Genomic DNA, 16,658 nt, shown 5'->3' with positions numbered 1-16,658 from the left:
ATAGCTTTGGTCACTGAGTGCAAGGGAAAAATAATGAAATATAGTCTATAAGTTATTAAACAGTAAAACATTAACGTTTTAAGAAGTACAGGTACATTGAGCACTACTGGAGTGGTTGCGGGTAAACTACATTTTAAAGACTGTGTAACAAAACAGGTAAGTAACTAACAGCAGCTAAAATGTATATGGATCATCTCTCGGTAGTAGATCCCTTTTGAAAGGCGCTACACGACGGCTGTGGTATAGAAATTACATTTTCTATGTGAACGTTCAAATTTGTGCCTCTGGTAATGTGCCTTACCGGCAATTAAAGAAAATTATTTTGTGTCCTCTGCCGTGTTAAGAGAAAGGCTTTGGTTTGGGATAAAAGGAAAAAAGGTGTAAAGAAAGGAAAGTTGCCTTTTTCTTTTATATAGTATAGAGAGATGTGTTCGCTGACGTTATGATCGCCTTTTGGCGACAGTCGCGGTGGGTCTTGTGTAGACTGGTGAGACGTCCCGCCATTAATCGGCTGTGATGGCACTGTGAGTCCTCCACTCGTATGCGTGTGTTCATAATCCGAGCTGAGGACCTGATAATCGTATACGTGCAAAAGAAAGTGTGAATCGCCTTAATATTATTTTGCCGTGGTGTAGAAAAGGGGTCCCGTGTTTGCACTTGTCTGGGCTATAGCTCAGGGGGGATGAAAAAATTAAAAGTGCTCACTTTGACTTAAGGCAGAAGCGCAGTCAGCGTCTCAAAGGCGGCACAGCTATGCACGCGCGGTGGCTGCTCGACTTTTGCTGGGCAGGAGACCCCTTTTGTACACAAGTTCATGATATCAAAAGTCTCAGCGCTCTTTGGAGGTAATTCATATATTATATATATAGCAAAATACCTCGCGGAGAAGTAGTGTGTTAAAGAAGTAATGAAAAGAAAAGGAAACATTTTAATAATAGCGTAACATGATTGACATTGTCATGAGTGTTGCTATCATATATATTCCTGCCTAAATAAGTCACCCGCTTCGCTCTTACTTTTTACCGTTCATTTAATCATGGCTAGTGGCGGAAAAATTATAAAATGGAAGGAGGATGGCTTTACCAAAACAATTATTGATGGCTTAATCGATTATTCATAAAGCTTGAATTGGTGATCTGTTTTTCTGTGTTAACCTCATATTTTTCATACTTCTTCTCAAACTAAGGTGGTGCGAGGGTAAAATGAATCGGGATGCGCTGATCAATGTAATCCGGTGTACCAGGAAATCATGCATTGACAAAAGCTCCCTTTGCTTGTAATGCAAAGTGTGATTAAATGCATTATTTTTCAACGTTATGGAGCACATGCATGAAGCTTCTCAGCTGTGCTTGTGCTAAGAAAAGGAAAGATTTTAAAAATAGCGTAACACGATTGTCAATGTGACCTTTTGTAAGTAGTGCCTGGAGGATTCAGTGTGTTGAAACTCTAGAGACAGCGTGTGTATTAACTTGAGGTAAATGGGAGGGAGATGATGACGTGACTCCCCACCGCCTTAACTGTCAATCCCCACAAACACAGTCTCGAATTTGCATAAGCACACCCCTTCACCTACAATTTTAACTTAGTTACAAAGTGATCAAAACTCGCTTATATCCTCGTCCTCTCATTAAACTTGTATCCCGCATTACCTGTGGGCATGTGAAACGCCAGCGTAGCCTGTCTATGAACTTAATTTAAAGTTTAGGTTTACACCTTGCTTTCTTTCCGAGGTAGCAGCACTCATGAATATGATAGTATATGCCACTCGCTCGCTTCATATTGTTTCGCTACCTTCTCAATTATATAATGCATGTTTTCTTAAGCGCTTTTGTAGGTCTTCCTGGTTTTCTACGTACTGCGTTGACAGTCAGTTCACGTGATTACGTGGGAGGCGTGATGATGTCACACGAAACTCCGCCCCCTACGTCTTTGCAGCTCTACTCCATTACAGTTAATGGAGAAAATACCTTCCAGTTATGACCATTAGGCGTAGAATTTCGAAATGAAACCTGTCCAACTTTTGTAAGTAAGCTGTAAGGAATGAGCCTGCCAAATTTCAGCCTTCTACCTACACGGGGAGTTGGAGAATTAGTGATGAGTGAGTGAGTGAGTGAGTGAGTGAGTGAGTGATTGAGTGAGTGAGGGCTTTGCCTTTTATTAGTATAGATATATATATATATATATATATATATATATATATATATATATATATATATGGATTTAGGGTTTCACTTGTTTATTGACAGAAATAAAATAGGAAAGTGTTAACTGGTTCAAAGGTAGAAGAAAAACTTACTTTTGAAGCTTTTCATACTCTCGTTCAAAGTCTCTTTCCACCTACAAAGAATACAGAGTGCTGGTAAGTATACTAAATTGAAATTCAAACAGTAATAAATACTTTCCAAAGATTAATGTTCTTTGTCACTCCTATTGGGACGGAGTATATTGAAAATTAATATGCAAATACTGCATTTATTAGAATAATGCAAATTTCACTAGTACCTGCAAAACAGATGTAAGTATTTATATTTTGAGACATTAATGCAATATTTACACACAACTTGTCTTAGAAAATTACTAAGTAAGACTAAAAGAAAACTTAATAATGAACATCATACAGACTTTCAAATAGAAGTGGGAAATACACCAGCTGATCCAGCATATACATCCTCCATTATGGATTTTGAAAAAATGCTTTATTGGTAGCATAAATATTAGTGCAAAAAGAAGCAGGAATAATTAATTTATATCTGTGTAGTAGTATCTTAATTGTAATGTCTTTTTGGATGGACTTGTATGGAAACTAAGTTTAACAAGAGAGTCTAGCCTTTCAAGATTATTATTAACATTACCCAGAGTGCTATGTGATTCAACCTGACTGTTAAGTAAATACTTGTATTTGCTTGGCAGCAACAGTAACAATATCAGTGAGAGAGCAAGTGCCTGTAAGATAAAGAAGCTATGTGTTTGATGTTTCAACCAAAGTGAACACCTGTTATTAAATTTACAGTCATATGAAAAAGTTTGGGAACGCTTCTCAGCCTGCATAATAATTTACTCTACTTTCAACAACAAAGATAACAGTGGTATGTCTTTCATCTCTTAGGAGCATCTGAGTACTGGGGTGTTTTCCAAACAAAGATTTTTAGTGAAGCAGTATTTAGTTGTATGAGATTAAATCAAATGTGAAAAACTGACTGTGCAAAAATTTGGGTACCCTTGTAATTTTGCTGAATTGAATGCATGTAACTGCTCAATATTGATTACTTGCAACACCAAATTGGTTGGATTAGCTTATTAAGCCTTGAACTTCATAGACAGGTGTGTCTAATCATGAGAAAAGGTATAAAAGGTGGTCAATTGCAAGTTGTCCTTCCCTTTGACTCTCCTCTGAAGAGTGACAGCATGGGATCCTCAAAGCAACTCTCAAAAGATCTGAAAACAAAGATTCTTCGTATCATGGTTTAGGGGAAGGCTGCAAAAGGCTATCTCAGAGGTTAAACTGTCAGTTTCAACTGTAAGAAATGTACTCAGGAAATGGAAGGCCACAGGCACAGTTGCTGTTAAATCCAGGTCTGGCAGGCCAAGAAAAATACAGGTGCGGTATATGCACAGGATTGCAAGAATGGTTACAGACAACCCACATATCATCTTGCTGCAGATGGTGTATCTGTACATCGTTCAACAATTCAGCACAACTTGTAAAAAAGAAAATTTGTATGGCAGGGTGATGAGAAAGAAGCCCTTTCTGCACTCATGCCACAAACAGAGTCACTTGTTGTATGCAAATGCTCATTTAGACAAACCAGATTAATTCTGTAACAGAGTGCTTTGGACTGATGAGACATAAATTGAGTTATTTGGTCATAACAAAATGTGCTTTGCATGGTGGAAAAAGAACACTGCATTCCAAGAACAACACCTGCTACCTTACTGTCAAATTTGGTGGAGTTTCCATCATGCTATGGGGCTAGTTCAGGGACTGGGGCCCTTGTTAAAGCCAAGGGTCGGATGAATTCAACCCAATGTCAACAAATTCTTCAGGATAATGTTCAAGCATCAGTCACAAACTTGAAGTTACGCAGGGGTTAGATATTCCAAGACAATGGCCCAAAACACAGTTCGAAATCTACTAAGGCATTCATGCAGAGGTAGAAGTACAATGTTCTGGAATAGCCGCCACAGTCCCCTGAGTTGAAGATCATCGAAAATCTATTGGATGCAGGGGGGAAATTGCTTCGGTTCACGACCAAATCGGTTTACGACCAGAGGTTTGGAACGAATTATGGTCGTGAACCGAGGTTCCACTGTGTATGTGTAGTTGTTTAAGCATTAGGTGTGTTCTGTGTGCACTCACTGAGGTTCCTGTTAAAGTCACTCCCTCTACAGTTTTTATATTTGCTCATACTGAGGGTTTTGTTAAAGTTACCCCATCTGCCATTCTTATATTTGCTCATATTTGGACCTACGTCCATATTGCAAAAAGTGTGCAGAAACCCTTGCAGCACACACTGTGTCCTGAGCAAAAGTTTTATCACTGAATTGCTGAGGATTTTGTTAAAGTGACCCATCTGCCATTCCTTTTTTTGTTCATATCTTGCCCTGCCGTAGTGCAAGTGTGCATTGAATATCCAACAGGCTCTCACTTTACCACTCAAAAGTCTTATTCATAGGTACTTTCAATTTTTTCCAAACATTTTACCAACATGAGCAAAAGAAGTGTTCAGAAAACAACACTGCTCAGTTATTTCAGAAAAGAGATGCCACAAACTAATGGAGGTGCGGCATCAACTCCTGATGTGGCAATTTCAGAAGCTGGTCCATCATGGGAAATCTCCTCGGCACACACTCTGCCAAGGCCATGAAAAAAGTAAAATTCACATTGAGTCTTCTGTTGACCTTTTAGGAAAGTGTGTACTACATCAAACTGGAGTCGGTCAAATTGAAAGATCTCTATCTGTGTTAAATAACTTACAGAGAGATGCCTTTGTGGGAGCTTTAAGATCAATGCATTGGTTGGCAAAAAATGAGTTGCCACATACAACGTTGTTTGAAAAGCTGTTGGAACACTGTAAAGAAATTAGTTGTTCCTTTTTACAACATCTCAATGTTGGTAAAAATGCACATTACTCCTCTGAAATAATAATGGAAGAGCTGCTGAATGTCTCAGCATCAGAAATAAAGTCTAACATACTGAAAAATATACACGCTGAAAATGTTTTCAGTATTCTGTGTGATGAAACCTCAGACATCTCAGTTGTAAAACAATTAATTATTTACATTAAATATGTTTGCCAGGTCACTAAAAAGGTCAGAATTAGTTTTGTATCAACCTGCAATATGATTGATGGCAAAGGGGAGACTACAGGTGCTGGTCATAAAATTAAAATATCATGACAAAGTTGATTTATTTCAGTAATTCCATTCAAAAAGTGAAACTTGTATATTAGATTCATTCATTACACACAGACCGATGTATCTCAAATGTTTATTTCTTTTAATTTTGATGATTATAACTGACAACTAATGAAAGTCCCAAATTCAGTATCTTGGAAAATTAGAATATTGTGAAAAGGTTCAATATTGAAGACACCTGGTGCCACACTCTAATCAGCTAATTAACTCAAAACACCTGCAAAAGCCTTTAAATGGTCTCTCAGTCTAGTTCTGTAGGCTACACAATCATGGGGAAGACTGCAGACTTGACAGTTGTCCAAAAGACAACCATTGACACCTTGCACAAGGAGGGCAAGACACAAGAGGTCACTGCTAAAGAGGCTGGCTGTTCACAGAGCTCTGTGTCCAAGCACATTAATAGAGAGGCGAAGGGAAGGACAAGATGTGGTAGAAAAAAGTGTACAAGCAATAGGGATAACCGCACCCTGGAGAGGATTGTGAAACAAAACCCATTCAAAACTGTGGGGGAGATTCACAAAGAGTGGACTGCAGCTGGAGTCAGTGCTTCAAGAACCACCACGCACAGACGTATGCAAGACATGGGTTTCAGCTGTCGCATTCCTTGTGTCAAGCCACTCTTGAACAAGAGACAGCGTCAGAAGCGTCTTGCCTGAGCTAAAGACAAAAAGGACTGGACTGCTGCTGAGTTATGTTCTCTGATGAAAGTAAATTTTGCATTTCCTTTGGAAATCAAGGTCCCAGAGTCTTTAGGAAAAGAGGAGAGGCACAGAATCCACGTTGCTTGAGGTCCAGTGTAAAGTTTCCACAGTCAGTAATGATTTGGGGAGCCATATCATCTGCTGGTGTTGGTCCATTGTGTTTTCTGAGGTCCAAGGTCAATGCAGCCGTCTACCAGGAAGTTTTAGAGCACTTCATGCTTCCTGCGGCTGACAAACTTTATGGAGATGCAGATTTCATTTTCCAACAAGACCTGGCACCTGCACACTGTGCCAAAGCTACCAGTACCTGGTTTAAGGACCATGGTATCCCTGTTCTTGATTGGCCAGCAAACTCGCCTGACCTTAACCCCATAGAAAATCTATGGGGTATTGTGAAGAGGAAGATGCAATACGCCAGACTCAACAATTCAGAAGAGCTGAAGGCCACTATCAGAGCAACATGGGCTCTCATAACACCTGAGCAGTGCCACAGACTGTTCGACTTCATGCCACGCCACATTGGTGCAGTAATCCAGGCCAAAGGAGCCCCAACTAAATATTGAGTGCTGTATATGCTCATACTTTTCATGTTCATACCTTTCAGCTGGCCAACATTTCTAAAAATCCATTCTTTGCATTGGTCTTAATTGATATTCTAATTTTCCAAGATACTGAATTTGGGACTTTCATTAGTTGTCAGTTATAATCATCAAAATGAAAATAAATAAACATTTGAAATACATCAGTCTGTGTGTAATGAATGAATCTAATATACAAGTTTCACTTTTTGAATGGAATTACTGAAATAAATCAACTTTGTCATGATATTCTAATTTTATGACCAGCACCTGTATAACAAACACTCTAAGTGAGACTATGGACATTCTAATCTGGTTGGACTAGGGTCAAATGGAACAGCTGTTATGACTGGGAAACAGAAAGGTATGGCAAAACTGCTTAAAGATAAAACATCTGGACTCTTGGTCAACTGCTACTGTGTAAACCGCCGATTGGCCCTTGCAGGTGCCCAAGCAGCAGCTGCTGTACCTTATTTAACAAAACTGAATGACATCTTAAGGCAGCTGTTCTATTTCTTTCAAAACTCTTCAGTTAGGATGGCTGTTTTTTAACAGAAATCCAAAATACTCTGAACATTCCCCAGACTGAGCTGAAAAAGGGCAGTGACACTAGATGGCTGTCTGATGACTTTGCAGCACAGTCACTACAACGGTGTACGATGAGCGTCATAGCAGTGCTGGAAAGAGAGGAAACTGAACGAAATGACATCACAGCTGAAGGATTAAGCAGATGTGTTAAAAAGTACAATTTTGATTCTTCTCCGATGATGCTTTCAGACATATTACCTTTGTTGTCCAAACTATCTAAGGCTGGGCAAAGGCAAGATGTCAATCTTACTGAAATTGAGCCAATTTTGCTCCCCACAAAACTGTCCATCATGGAGTTGAAAGACACTCCTAGGAGATCTTTTCAAAGCCTTCATCATTGTTTGGCAGAGGAATGGTCAGATCTCTGCATTGTTTATACACAGAGTGATGTAATGTCATTCAAAACAACAATATATGATAAATATCTAGAGACAGTTGTCAAGCACCTAGATGCAAGATTCCCTGACATGCCAATTATTTCCAGCTTTTCAAAAGTTTTCAATGCAGAAACTCACGATTCAAGTGAGTCTGCTGAAATTCTTCTCGATCATTACTCCAAAAATGGTAGCCCTCCAATTTTAAAATTTGAAAGTAGCAGGCAAGAATGGACAGTTAAGTCAACCATACAAAGACTTCAGTCCAAAACAGATTTTACTAAAAATGGCAACGATATCAGAGCTCTAAGAGTCATTTCCAAATTTAGCCAAACTAGCTCATATTGGGCTAGTGATCCCCGTGAGCACAGCTGAATGTGAAAGGGGGTTTTCTGCCCTTAAAAGTATCAAGACATGTTTGAGAAATCACAAGAATCAAAGCACACTAAATAATCTCATGCTGATCTCCATGAAGGGCCCAGATCCTGGGAACTTTGATTATGGGAAAGCTGCAGACAACTGGGCGTCTAGGAAGAAATATTTAACTGAAGACACCTTCTGCATATGCAAGTTGGCTTTGAAGAATATTTTAAAATTTTTCTTCATTAGGTTTCCTATACTTTTTTTCCATTGTTTTCACTTTTCTTCCTGACAGCGACAATACTTGTGCCTCTTGGTCTGTCATAACAATTGTTATTTAAAATTTTTGCTAGGGTTGCCGGATACTGAATTTGATACTTCTTAAATTTAATAAAAATATTCTGGCATAAGTGTCAAACCTTAAAAAAGAAGTCATATTGAGCATTGGAAAACAATTAATAATAATTAACAAATAAAAATAGTGCACATTTAATTTTCCTCACCACCAAATTTCCCATCCCGCCCCACCCGGCTACTTTTTCCTGCCACCCGGCTGGAAAAAATTTCTGAGGAGAACACTGGGAAGAATGGTCAAAAATACCTCCATTCAGAATCCAGACACTCATCAAAGGCTACAGGAAGCGTCTAGCGGCTGTTATATTTGCAAAAGGAGGCTCAACTAAGTATTGATGTAATATCTCTGTTGGGGTGTCCAAATTTATGCACCTGTCTAATTTTGTTATGATGCATATTGCATATTTTCTGTTAATCCAATAAACTTAATGTCACTGCTGAAATACTACTGTTTCCATAAGACATGTCATATATTAAAAGGAAGTTTCTCTAAGGCAGAGTGGTGGCTCTGAGGCTAGGGATCTGCACAGGCAATTGGAAGGATGCTGGTTCGAATCCCGTAAATGCCAATAGGGACCCTGCAGCAAGGCCCTTAACCTGCAATTGCTGAGCGCTTTGAGTAGTGAGAAAAGCGCTATATAAATGCAATGAATTATTATTATTATTATTATTATTATTATTATTATTATTGAAAGCTCAGCCAATGATTAACAAAAATCCAAAGAATTAAAATGGGTTCCCAAATTTTTTCATATGACTGTATTTGAGTACCAGAGCGTTAACAAGCATTTTGAGCAATATCAAGCTCATCTGTGTGAACAATTAATCAGTAGTACATTTGTTAGTTGTTTAAAAAAAAAAAAAAATTCAGTCTGAAACATTATACTAGTATCTGATGAAACCATCAGAACCTTTAATTATACGGCTTTTTGACCATATTGTCCACGCCTACATTTAAAAAAAGCAAAACTGAAAATAACATAGTACAAATGAATGAAACACTATTTGATGAAATCATTGATAATAAAATTGGTGGCATTCAGAACAGAAGTAACTGAACAACCATTCAGTTACCCTTATTCAAAAATGTAATAAAATGAAAGTCAAAACATATCTCCATTAAGGAAAACAATCAGAATTTGATTCTGTTTCAGAGTAATCACTATAGTGTGATTCATAAAGAAAAGTTACACCAATCCCATCCCTGTTTAACTTGACTTGCTGCAACATCTGAAAAGAAACATGCAGGATCCCCATAACAAATTTGAGAAACAATCAAGTAATTCCCTTATATATTGGTCATACCTTCTGAATATGTAAATATCTGCAGAAATATACTTGTACCTTCGCAACATATGTAGTCTCATCATCTTACTCTTGGATATTTTGCAAGCAATACTGAAGGTTGCATTTGAAGAGTGCTGTGTCAAATTAACTAAACTGGTCAATAAACAATGGATAGTAGGAATGTTTTGATACAATTTACACACTGCCTGCTTACAGAACTTTGCAAAGCAAGAAAATAACAATAAAGTCTATAATGTTCCACATTCAACAATAATTGCATAAAGCTGGCACTAGCAAAAGTGTGCTGATTCACATTTATAGAATCCTGGTTTCACATTTATATACTGTATTCCTGTTCTGGTGCATATTCTACCCATGTCTTTATGAGCTTTTTTTGGTGATACATTGTTTCTCTTTCATCCCATATCTTAAAAACTTGCAAGTTACACGGACTGCCAACTATAATTTGGCTGGATGTAGTTGAACCTGGGAATATTTATGAATATGCCTTACAACAGCCCAGTAAATGCTACAGCCAAGATTGGCTCTTGTAACTTAAAGATCAAAAATACAACAATGAATGTGGTTGCCTATATGGCTACTGCTTAGTAAAAGGACACCAATAACAACATTGCTAAATAAGTACTGTCATTAGGCATATTAAGCCAAACCAGAGGAATACTCAACTATGAATCAGGTACACTGTGTAAAAATGGGCTTAAAAGCACACACTAAAGCTCCTTCAGTCTTCAATCACATTATTTGAGGTGAGCTATATAATCAGAAACCTAATTTGATGCAAAGTCATACAGTAAGTCATATAGAACCAACTAACCTATCTACGTGAAAATTTAGCCAAAAATATAAAATATTCCTCTTACCAAAATATTTATTCCTTAATGCAAGAAACACTAGAAACAAAATATATAAACTAAAAGTAAAAACACTAATTTAAGACTATTACATTCTAGAAACACTGTAGTTGCACGATTGAATTTCACTTACAGTAAAATGGGTATAATTTTAAAGATAATACGATTTTTTTTATTTTTTTACTGTTCCAACACTATAGTTAAGGTGTGTGCGAGTTCAGGGTTTGTTCCTGCATTGCGTTCTATGGTAGCTGGGATAGGCTCCAGCAACCCCCTCGACTCTGTTCAGGTCAAAGTGGATTTAGTCTATGACCAACTGACACTGTAGCATAAGTGCAACACACAGCAAATGTACGAAAGGTTAAATGCAGGGTATCCCCAAGATATAAGGGCTTGAGTTATTACCATTTATACTGAATGCTACAATCGGCTAAACAAAAGAAATGCATGAGAAGCTAAGCAGACTAGCATCTTATTGAATGGCGCAAAACCCCTTAAAGGCTAAACACTAGCCATAAAGTACGAAAGATGCCCAAAGAAAAGTGTAGATTTACAAACAAGCTAAAATATAAATACACACGTTTTCAACCTGGATACAAAGCAAATGTACCATCTGCACATATGCTATTTATGTGGCAGTAACAAACAAAGACACTATAAATTTAGCAAGTTCATGCTCACTCTAGAAAGGACAAATCTACTCTTAAGGGAGAAAACTCATCAGCAAAAGTGACAGACCAGTCAAAAACAGAGGATGCCGTGACAGCAGTTCAGAGCATATTGGAATTTGACACTGTTAACCAAAATAGTTACAGATCAATGGATTGTATATTTGCCTTGATAAACAGGACATTCCCAGAATCCAACAAAGCCCAAGAATTTTCACGTGATCCCATTAAGATCAACAATAATGCTTTGACTGCTCTGTATTTTGCTGAAACAGCTCAAAAGGCACTTCAAAATGTACCTCTTTTTTGGACCGCAACTGACAGAACCATGGTTTCATGGAAATATTGAACTTAAATTTAACAATATAGCAAAATTTTTGAAGAGTTTATCTACTTTTTGCTATTATGGAAGAGAAGCAACAACTCTGAAATGGTTTAAAAGATTTACTAAGTTTAATAAAAGTAACTAGGTTTAAACTGTGTCATACACTTGTGAGTAGGAGGCAGTTAAAGGGCCTGAGTAATTTTAATAAAACATCCGACTGGAGGCGGTGGAGTGTGCTAACTGTCTTTCTCAGATCCCTACAGACCTTTTCTGGGAAATCTTGCAAGGTTCCGGAGCCTCAGAAGACATCACTTCCGGTGCCGACCCCTTTCCTGACATCATTTCAGAACCAGAAGACATCACATCTGGTGCCAGCCCCTTTGCTGACATCACCTCTGGTGTCGGCCCCTTTGCTGACGTCACATCCAGTCCAGAAGACATCACTTCCGATTCTGGCCCTTTTGCCGATGTCACTTCCTGTATGGGCCTTTAAAGCCTCGATTTTTGTCTATGAGAATCAGTTTTGTTTTGGATTTTGTTCTATGCACATTGTGCGCTTAAAAACTGAAACTTTTGCAGCCGGGAAAACAATATACGGATGGCTGTCCCAAACCTTTATGATGACTGGTCTAATTATTATCACAACTGATAAAAATGAATAAAGTAATAAAAACTCAGATCAGACACACGTGTCAAGTGCTGATTATCAAACACTAAGTGTATAATTGTATGTAAAAAACTAAATTTGATTTTGTACCCTTCTGAGTACGTCCATGCATTCATAACTCGGAAACTAAAAGCGCTTCTCCTGAATCAAAGCAAAATTCAATCATCTAACTTACTTTAGATGATTGAATTTTGCTTTGATTCAGGAGAAGCGCCCACGCTTTTAGTTTCCGAGTTATGAATGCATGGATGTACTCAGAAGGGTACTTGAGGGTGCCCAGGCATCCTCTCCTCTCCGGATAAGATCTAATTAATTTTTTAATAATTGAAAATTTTAAACATTTTTGAAAAAGTTGATTTTGAAAATTAATAAAAGGTATGAATTTGTTTGGAAAAAAAAATTTTTTACTTTTTAGTACACTGATTTTTTTAAAAAAGTTTCGTCTTGAATGAATCTTTGTGACCAAGAAATCATGAGTTAACTTTTGATAGAAAGTCTTCATATGGCAGTTAACATACTTTATAAAATGTATTTTTCTAAGATGTAAAAAGGATAGACCCTATGGTCTATCAGTGGACCTTACATTTTAGAGTGCGATCCGAGACCACTATGTAACATGTGTCGAGTCATTGAAGTGTCTATACGTTTATTATGTGCTATGTCATTGTCAGGAGTCTTAGCATTGTCTTCTCATTCTTTCCATTTCTGCTAACGCTTCGTTATTGCATGGTTTCTTTCACGTTAGCTTTGCACAGTCCAGGTTCAATTTGTAGAGAACTTACTCGACTTAGTGCAACGTATGCTTCTCCGCTGGCAAATAGTGCTGGTCCTAAGTTTATCACGTGTAGTCTACTGTACTGCCTTGAAACTTGTGAACAGTCGAGGCCCATGATAGTATTATAGGGAGCATTCTTCTTTCCATGGTACCGTAGCTGTACTTGGCCGGGAATTGCTTCAAAATTGGCTGAATTGTGTGAATGCCATCATTACCAAAGTCAATTTTCACAGATGGTACATCTATGTCATACATTTGAGCTCTCCAGTACAGGGGCCATATGATTTCTGTGATGTGTCCTATTGCGCCGTTAACCAAGCCTTTCGAGACGTCTATGTTCGACCACACCATGACCTTTGCTCCCACGAATATTTCAAGTACCTTTGGAAGACCAGCTGTGTTGTTGATGGCGGTCGGAGTGATTTTATCCATGTTGAGGTCTGCGGATTTCCGAGTAGCATCCACAAACGTGTCCTGAGCTTTGATCTTAAACATTTCAATGTTCTTGGCTGTGAAATGTTGGAGAACAGCTTTGTTGTGCTCATCGACTTGTTTCTTTGACGGATATATGCGCAGCACTTTTTCTATGGAGAACTCTCCGGTGGCATCTGTGCGGTGTTTTCCTATCAATGTATTCATGTGTACTGGTCGGAGCTCACCGATTCTCAGTTCATTTAGTAGATCTGTAAATGTTGTGTCTCCTTGCTGTCGCATGTTCTGTGTTAATTCTACTAGTGTAAACAGTCGCCATAAATGCATGGCTGGTATCATTCATTGTGGCTGTTCGAATACTTCGAATACTTGATGTCCTCTGATTGGTGGTAGCTGCATTAGATCTCCGAAGAGTAGGACATTGATACCGAAAGGCTCGTCGTTATTCTTGAGCTGTTTCAGACGTGCGTCTATCATACAGAGAATCTCATAGGGAACCATCGATAGTTCGTCTATGAAGAGGAACTCTATATCTTTCCATTGCGGTCTCATGGTGCGGAAGAAGTTACCAGTCAGAATTGGTAGGTTTGTGAGTTTTCCATCCTTCTGAACTGGCAATTTCAGTAGACTATGTATCATTTGTCCGGCTACTAATTTTGCTGCAACTCCAGTTAATGCTGCCACTATAACCACCTGCTTCACATAGCATCTGTTGACTTGGTTCTTGAGTAGATTGAATACAAATGTCTTTCCTGTTCCGGCACATCCGGTGATGAATAGTCTCTCGCGATTTGCGCTGCCAATCATTTGTTCTTGAATGTTGCAAGTGATGTGTACGAATATCTCTATTTGTCCCATATTCATTGCTCCCTGTGCCGCTGCGAATTGATCATCCGTCATAGCATTCTCCACTACTACTTCTTCATAGTCCTTCAGAAATTGGTTGTGGCTGATCTAAGATTTCGAAGGCATGGACCTGGTTGAATGTGTTCTCCAATTGCCGGTCTCTTTCTCTGTAGGTCTCCATGTGTCTGTTTATTTTCTTTAGTTGTTCTTCTCGTGCTATGAATGCCTCTCTTGCCGTATCAAAGTTTTCGATTAATTCCCTTTCCTCTCGATTTGGCATATACTGAAGGAGGAGACTGTAGTAGTAGTGTTCAGGATCAGTGGCTGCTATGAAGTATGGGACTCGTACAACTGCTGGGATATTTCTGACTACCATCTTCATGTTGTCCTTTAGCTTGATGAATTTCTTTCATTTGCCAGTTTCTGTTTCGGCTTCGTATGCATCATCATCAATATCCTCCTCGCTCTCACCTTGCTTCTTTGGGTAGTGAGGCTCGAAGAGCATTGCAAACTCAACGAAGCTCATATTTTTGAAGTCATAATCCGGATGTTCGTCTGGTCATTGGTCATAGTGATTGAAGATGTTCTTATATCCTGAACCATAATTTTGTTCATCAAATCGAAGCATTCTATATCGCTTCTCGGGCTTCCGTGTATTCAGGAATATGGCCTTTCTAGACCTATCTCTCATCTTAAGGTGTGCCAGACGAAATTCGCATTCACATGCTGATACTTGTCGCTCCTTCAATATTCTCATATATATTCTGAACAGTTTTCTTGAGATGTATATGTAGGCTCTTCCTACCTGAAAATCTATATTGCAGAACCTATATTTAAACTGCTAAAATCAAAACCTGCATTCTTATCAACTTCACCATTGAGCTCAATTTAATTTGAAGTTTCATTTGGCAAAAGGCATATTTAAGTTACAGGTATTCATTTTTTTTACTACATTTGTTATTAGCGCCTTCTAGAGGTGAAACTAAAAACTGTTTTCCCATATGAAATTTATGTTAATTAATTATGGTAGATTTATTTATTAACTAGCAAAATACCCGCTTCGCAGCGGCGAAGTACTGCATTAAAATTTTTATTAAGAAGAAAATTAAACCTTTTTAAACTGTGGGAAAATATGCCAATAATTATTTGTTAAGGATCTCTTTATATACCACGTTGTCAGTTCGGCCCTCCAGTTGTAATATGACCAAGCTGTGCGCTGAGCTTACTCTTGAGCATGTAACTTACAGTTGGCCATGTGAACAGTAATCTTGTCTCAAATCTCAGAGCTTGGATTTCTGCTGTCATAATCGGTTTGAGTTTCATGGTTTGTTTCAATTACGACAGTATTTGCAGGATTTGTTGTGTTGAAGTGACATTTGGCATCTGTCAAGCGTTGTGAGCACACAACCGGTTTCATCGATAAAATCACATCCAGCTTTTGAGAGTTTAAACATTCGTAAACATCAAAGTGTCCACTACTGAAATCGTCACCTGTGAATCTAAGATGTTTAAGAGGCATTGGCGGTTGTCGAAAGGTGTAAAATATTTGGCCATTTCGGTACACTTGAAAGCGACAACCGAACAATTCAGCGGCAGCCATCAACTCACATGCAGAACCATAGGTGAAGGGCTTAAGCATTTCACTCTTCTAGTGCTTCTGTGTAGTATAATTATCTCCTGTACCGTCATCAGTCCACACCTTGAACCTGTCCCAGTCATTCAATACATAAGACACAATGTTCCTCCGGATATCAAGAGTGAGCCTGATATGGCCGTGCAATATGTAACAAAGAGAATGGAAAAGGTAGGTGGTATCTCTGGGCATGGAAACCACTCGGTAAGTGACAGTTCTTTGATCGATAGTGATCACCTCGATAGACATGGTAATGGGGGTTGGAATGATAAGGGAAATAGGTTCCTGAGCAATGTAAAGTAAGTGTAAAATACCTACACAATAAAGTAGAGACCGGAGCGACGGACAGTCTTATATGGGCGGGCAGGCAGCCAGCCAACAACGTGGGAGGCGTTGGGATAGGGGACCCAACGCCGCCTCACACGGTGACCGAGGTGCAGGCTATGGACGTATATATGTACGTAAGTAGGATTCAGTTAGCGTTGGGAACCCATGTACCAAATTTCTTGAAAATGGGCCCATAAGTAACAAAGACTGTTGAAAAGTTCAATATGGCAGCCGACAGTGGCATCATACCACCGAAATAAGTACGTACATCGGTTTTGGTTAGCGCAGGGAAGCCACCTACCCAAATTCGTGAAGATGGGGCCATAAATAAGAAAGTTCAACATGGTGGACGTTGTCGACCGTTATCGACCATTACGTGTAGAATTTCGAAATGAAACCTGCTTAACTTTTGTAAGTAAGCTGTAAGGAACAAGCCTGCCAAATTTCAGCCCTCCA

At 38.6% G+C, this 16,658-nt stretch overlaps 1 protein-coding gene across 1 annotated transcript in view; it reads right to left on the bottom strand.

Moving 5' to 3' along the window:
• Window positions 1–16,658, bottom strand: part of bin3 (bridging integrator 3) — a 263,662-nt gene that overhangs the window by 124,753 nt on the left and 122,251 nt on the right. The window contains exon 3 of the mRNA XM_039769607.1: window positions 2,297–2,337. Within this exon, the coding sequence (XP_039625541.1) occupies window positions 2,297–2,337 (41 nt within the window). The remainder of the gene's footprint in view (window positions 1–2,296; window positions 2,338–16,658) is intronic.

The sequence above is a fragment of the Polypterus senegalus genome, chromosome 11 (assembly GCF_016835505.1).
Source record: "Polypterus senegalus isolate Bchr_013 chromosome 11, ASM1683550v1, whole genome shotgun sequence".
NCBI lineage: Eukaryota > Metazoa > Chordata > Cladistia > Polypteriformes > Polypteridae > Polypterus > Polypterus senegalus.
This window is presented reverse-complemented; position numbering and strand designations above follow the sequence as displayed.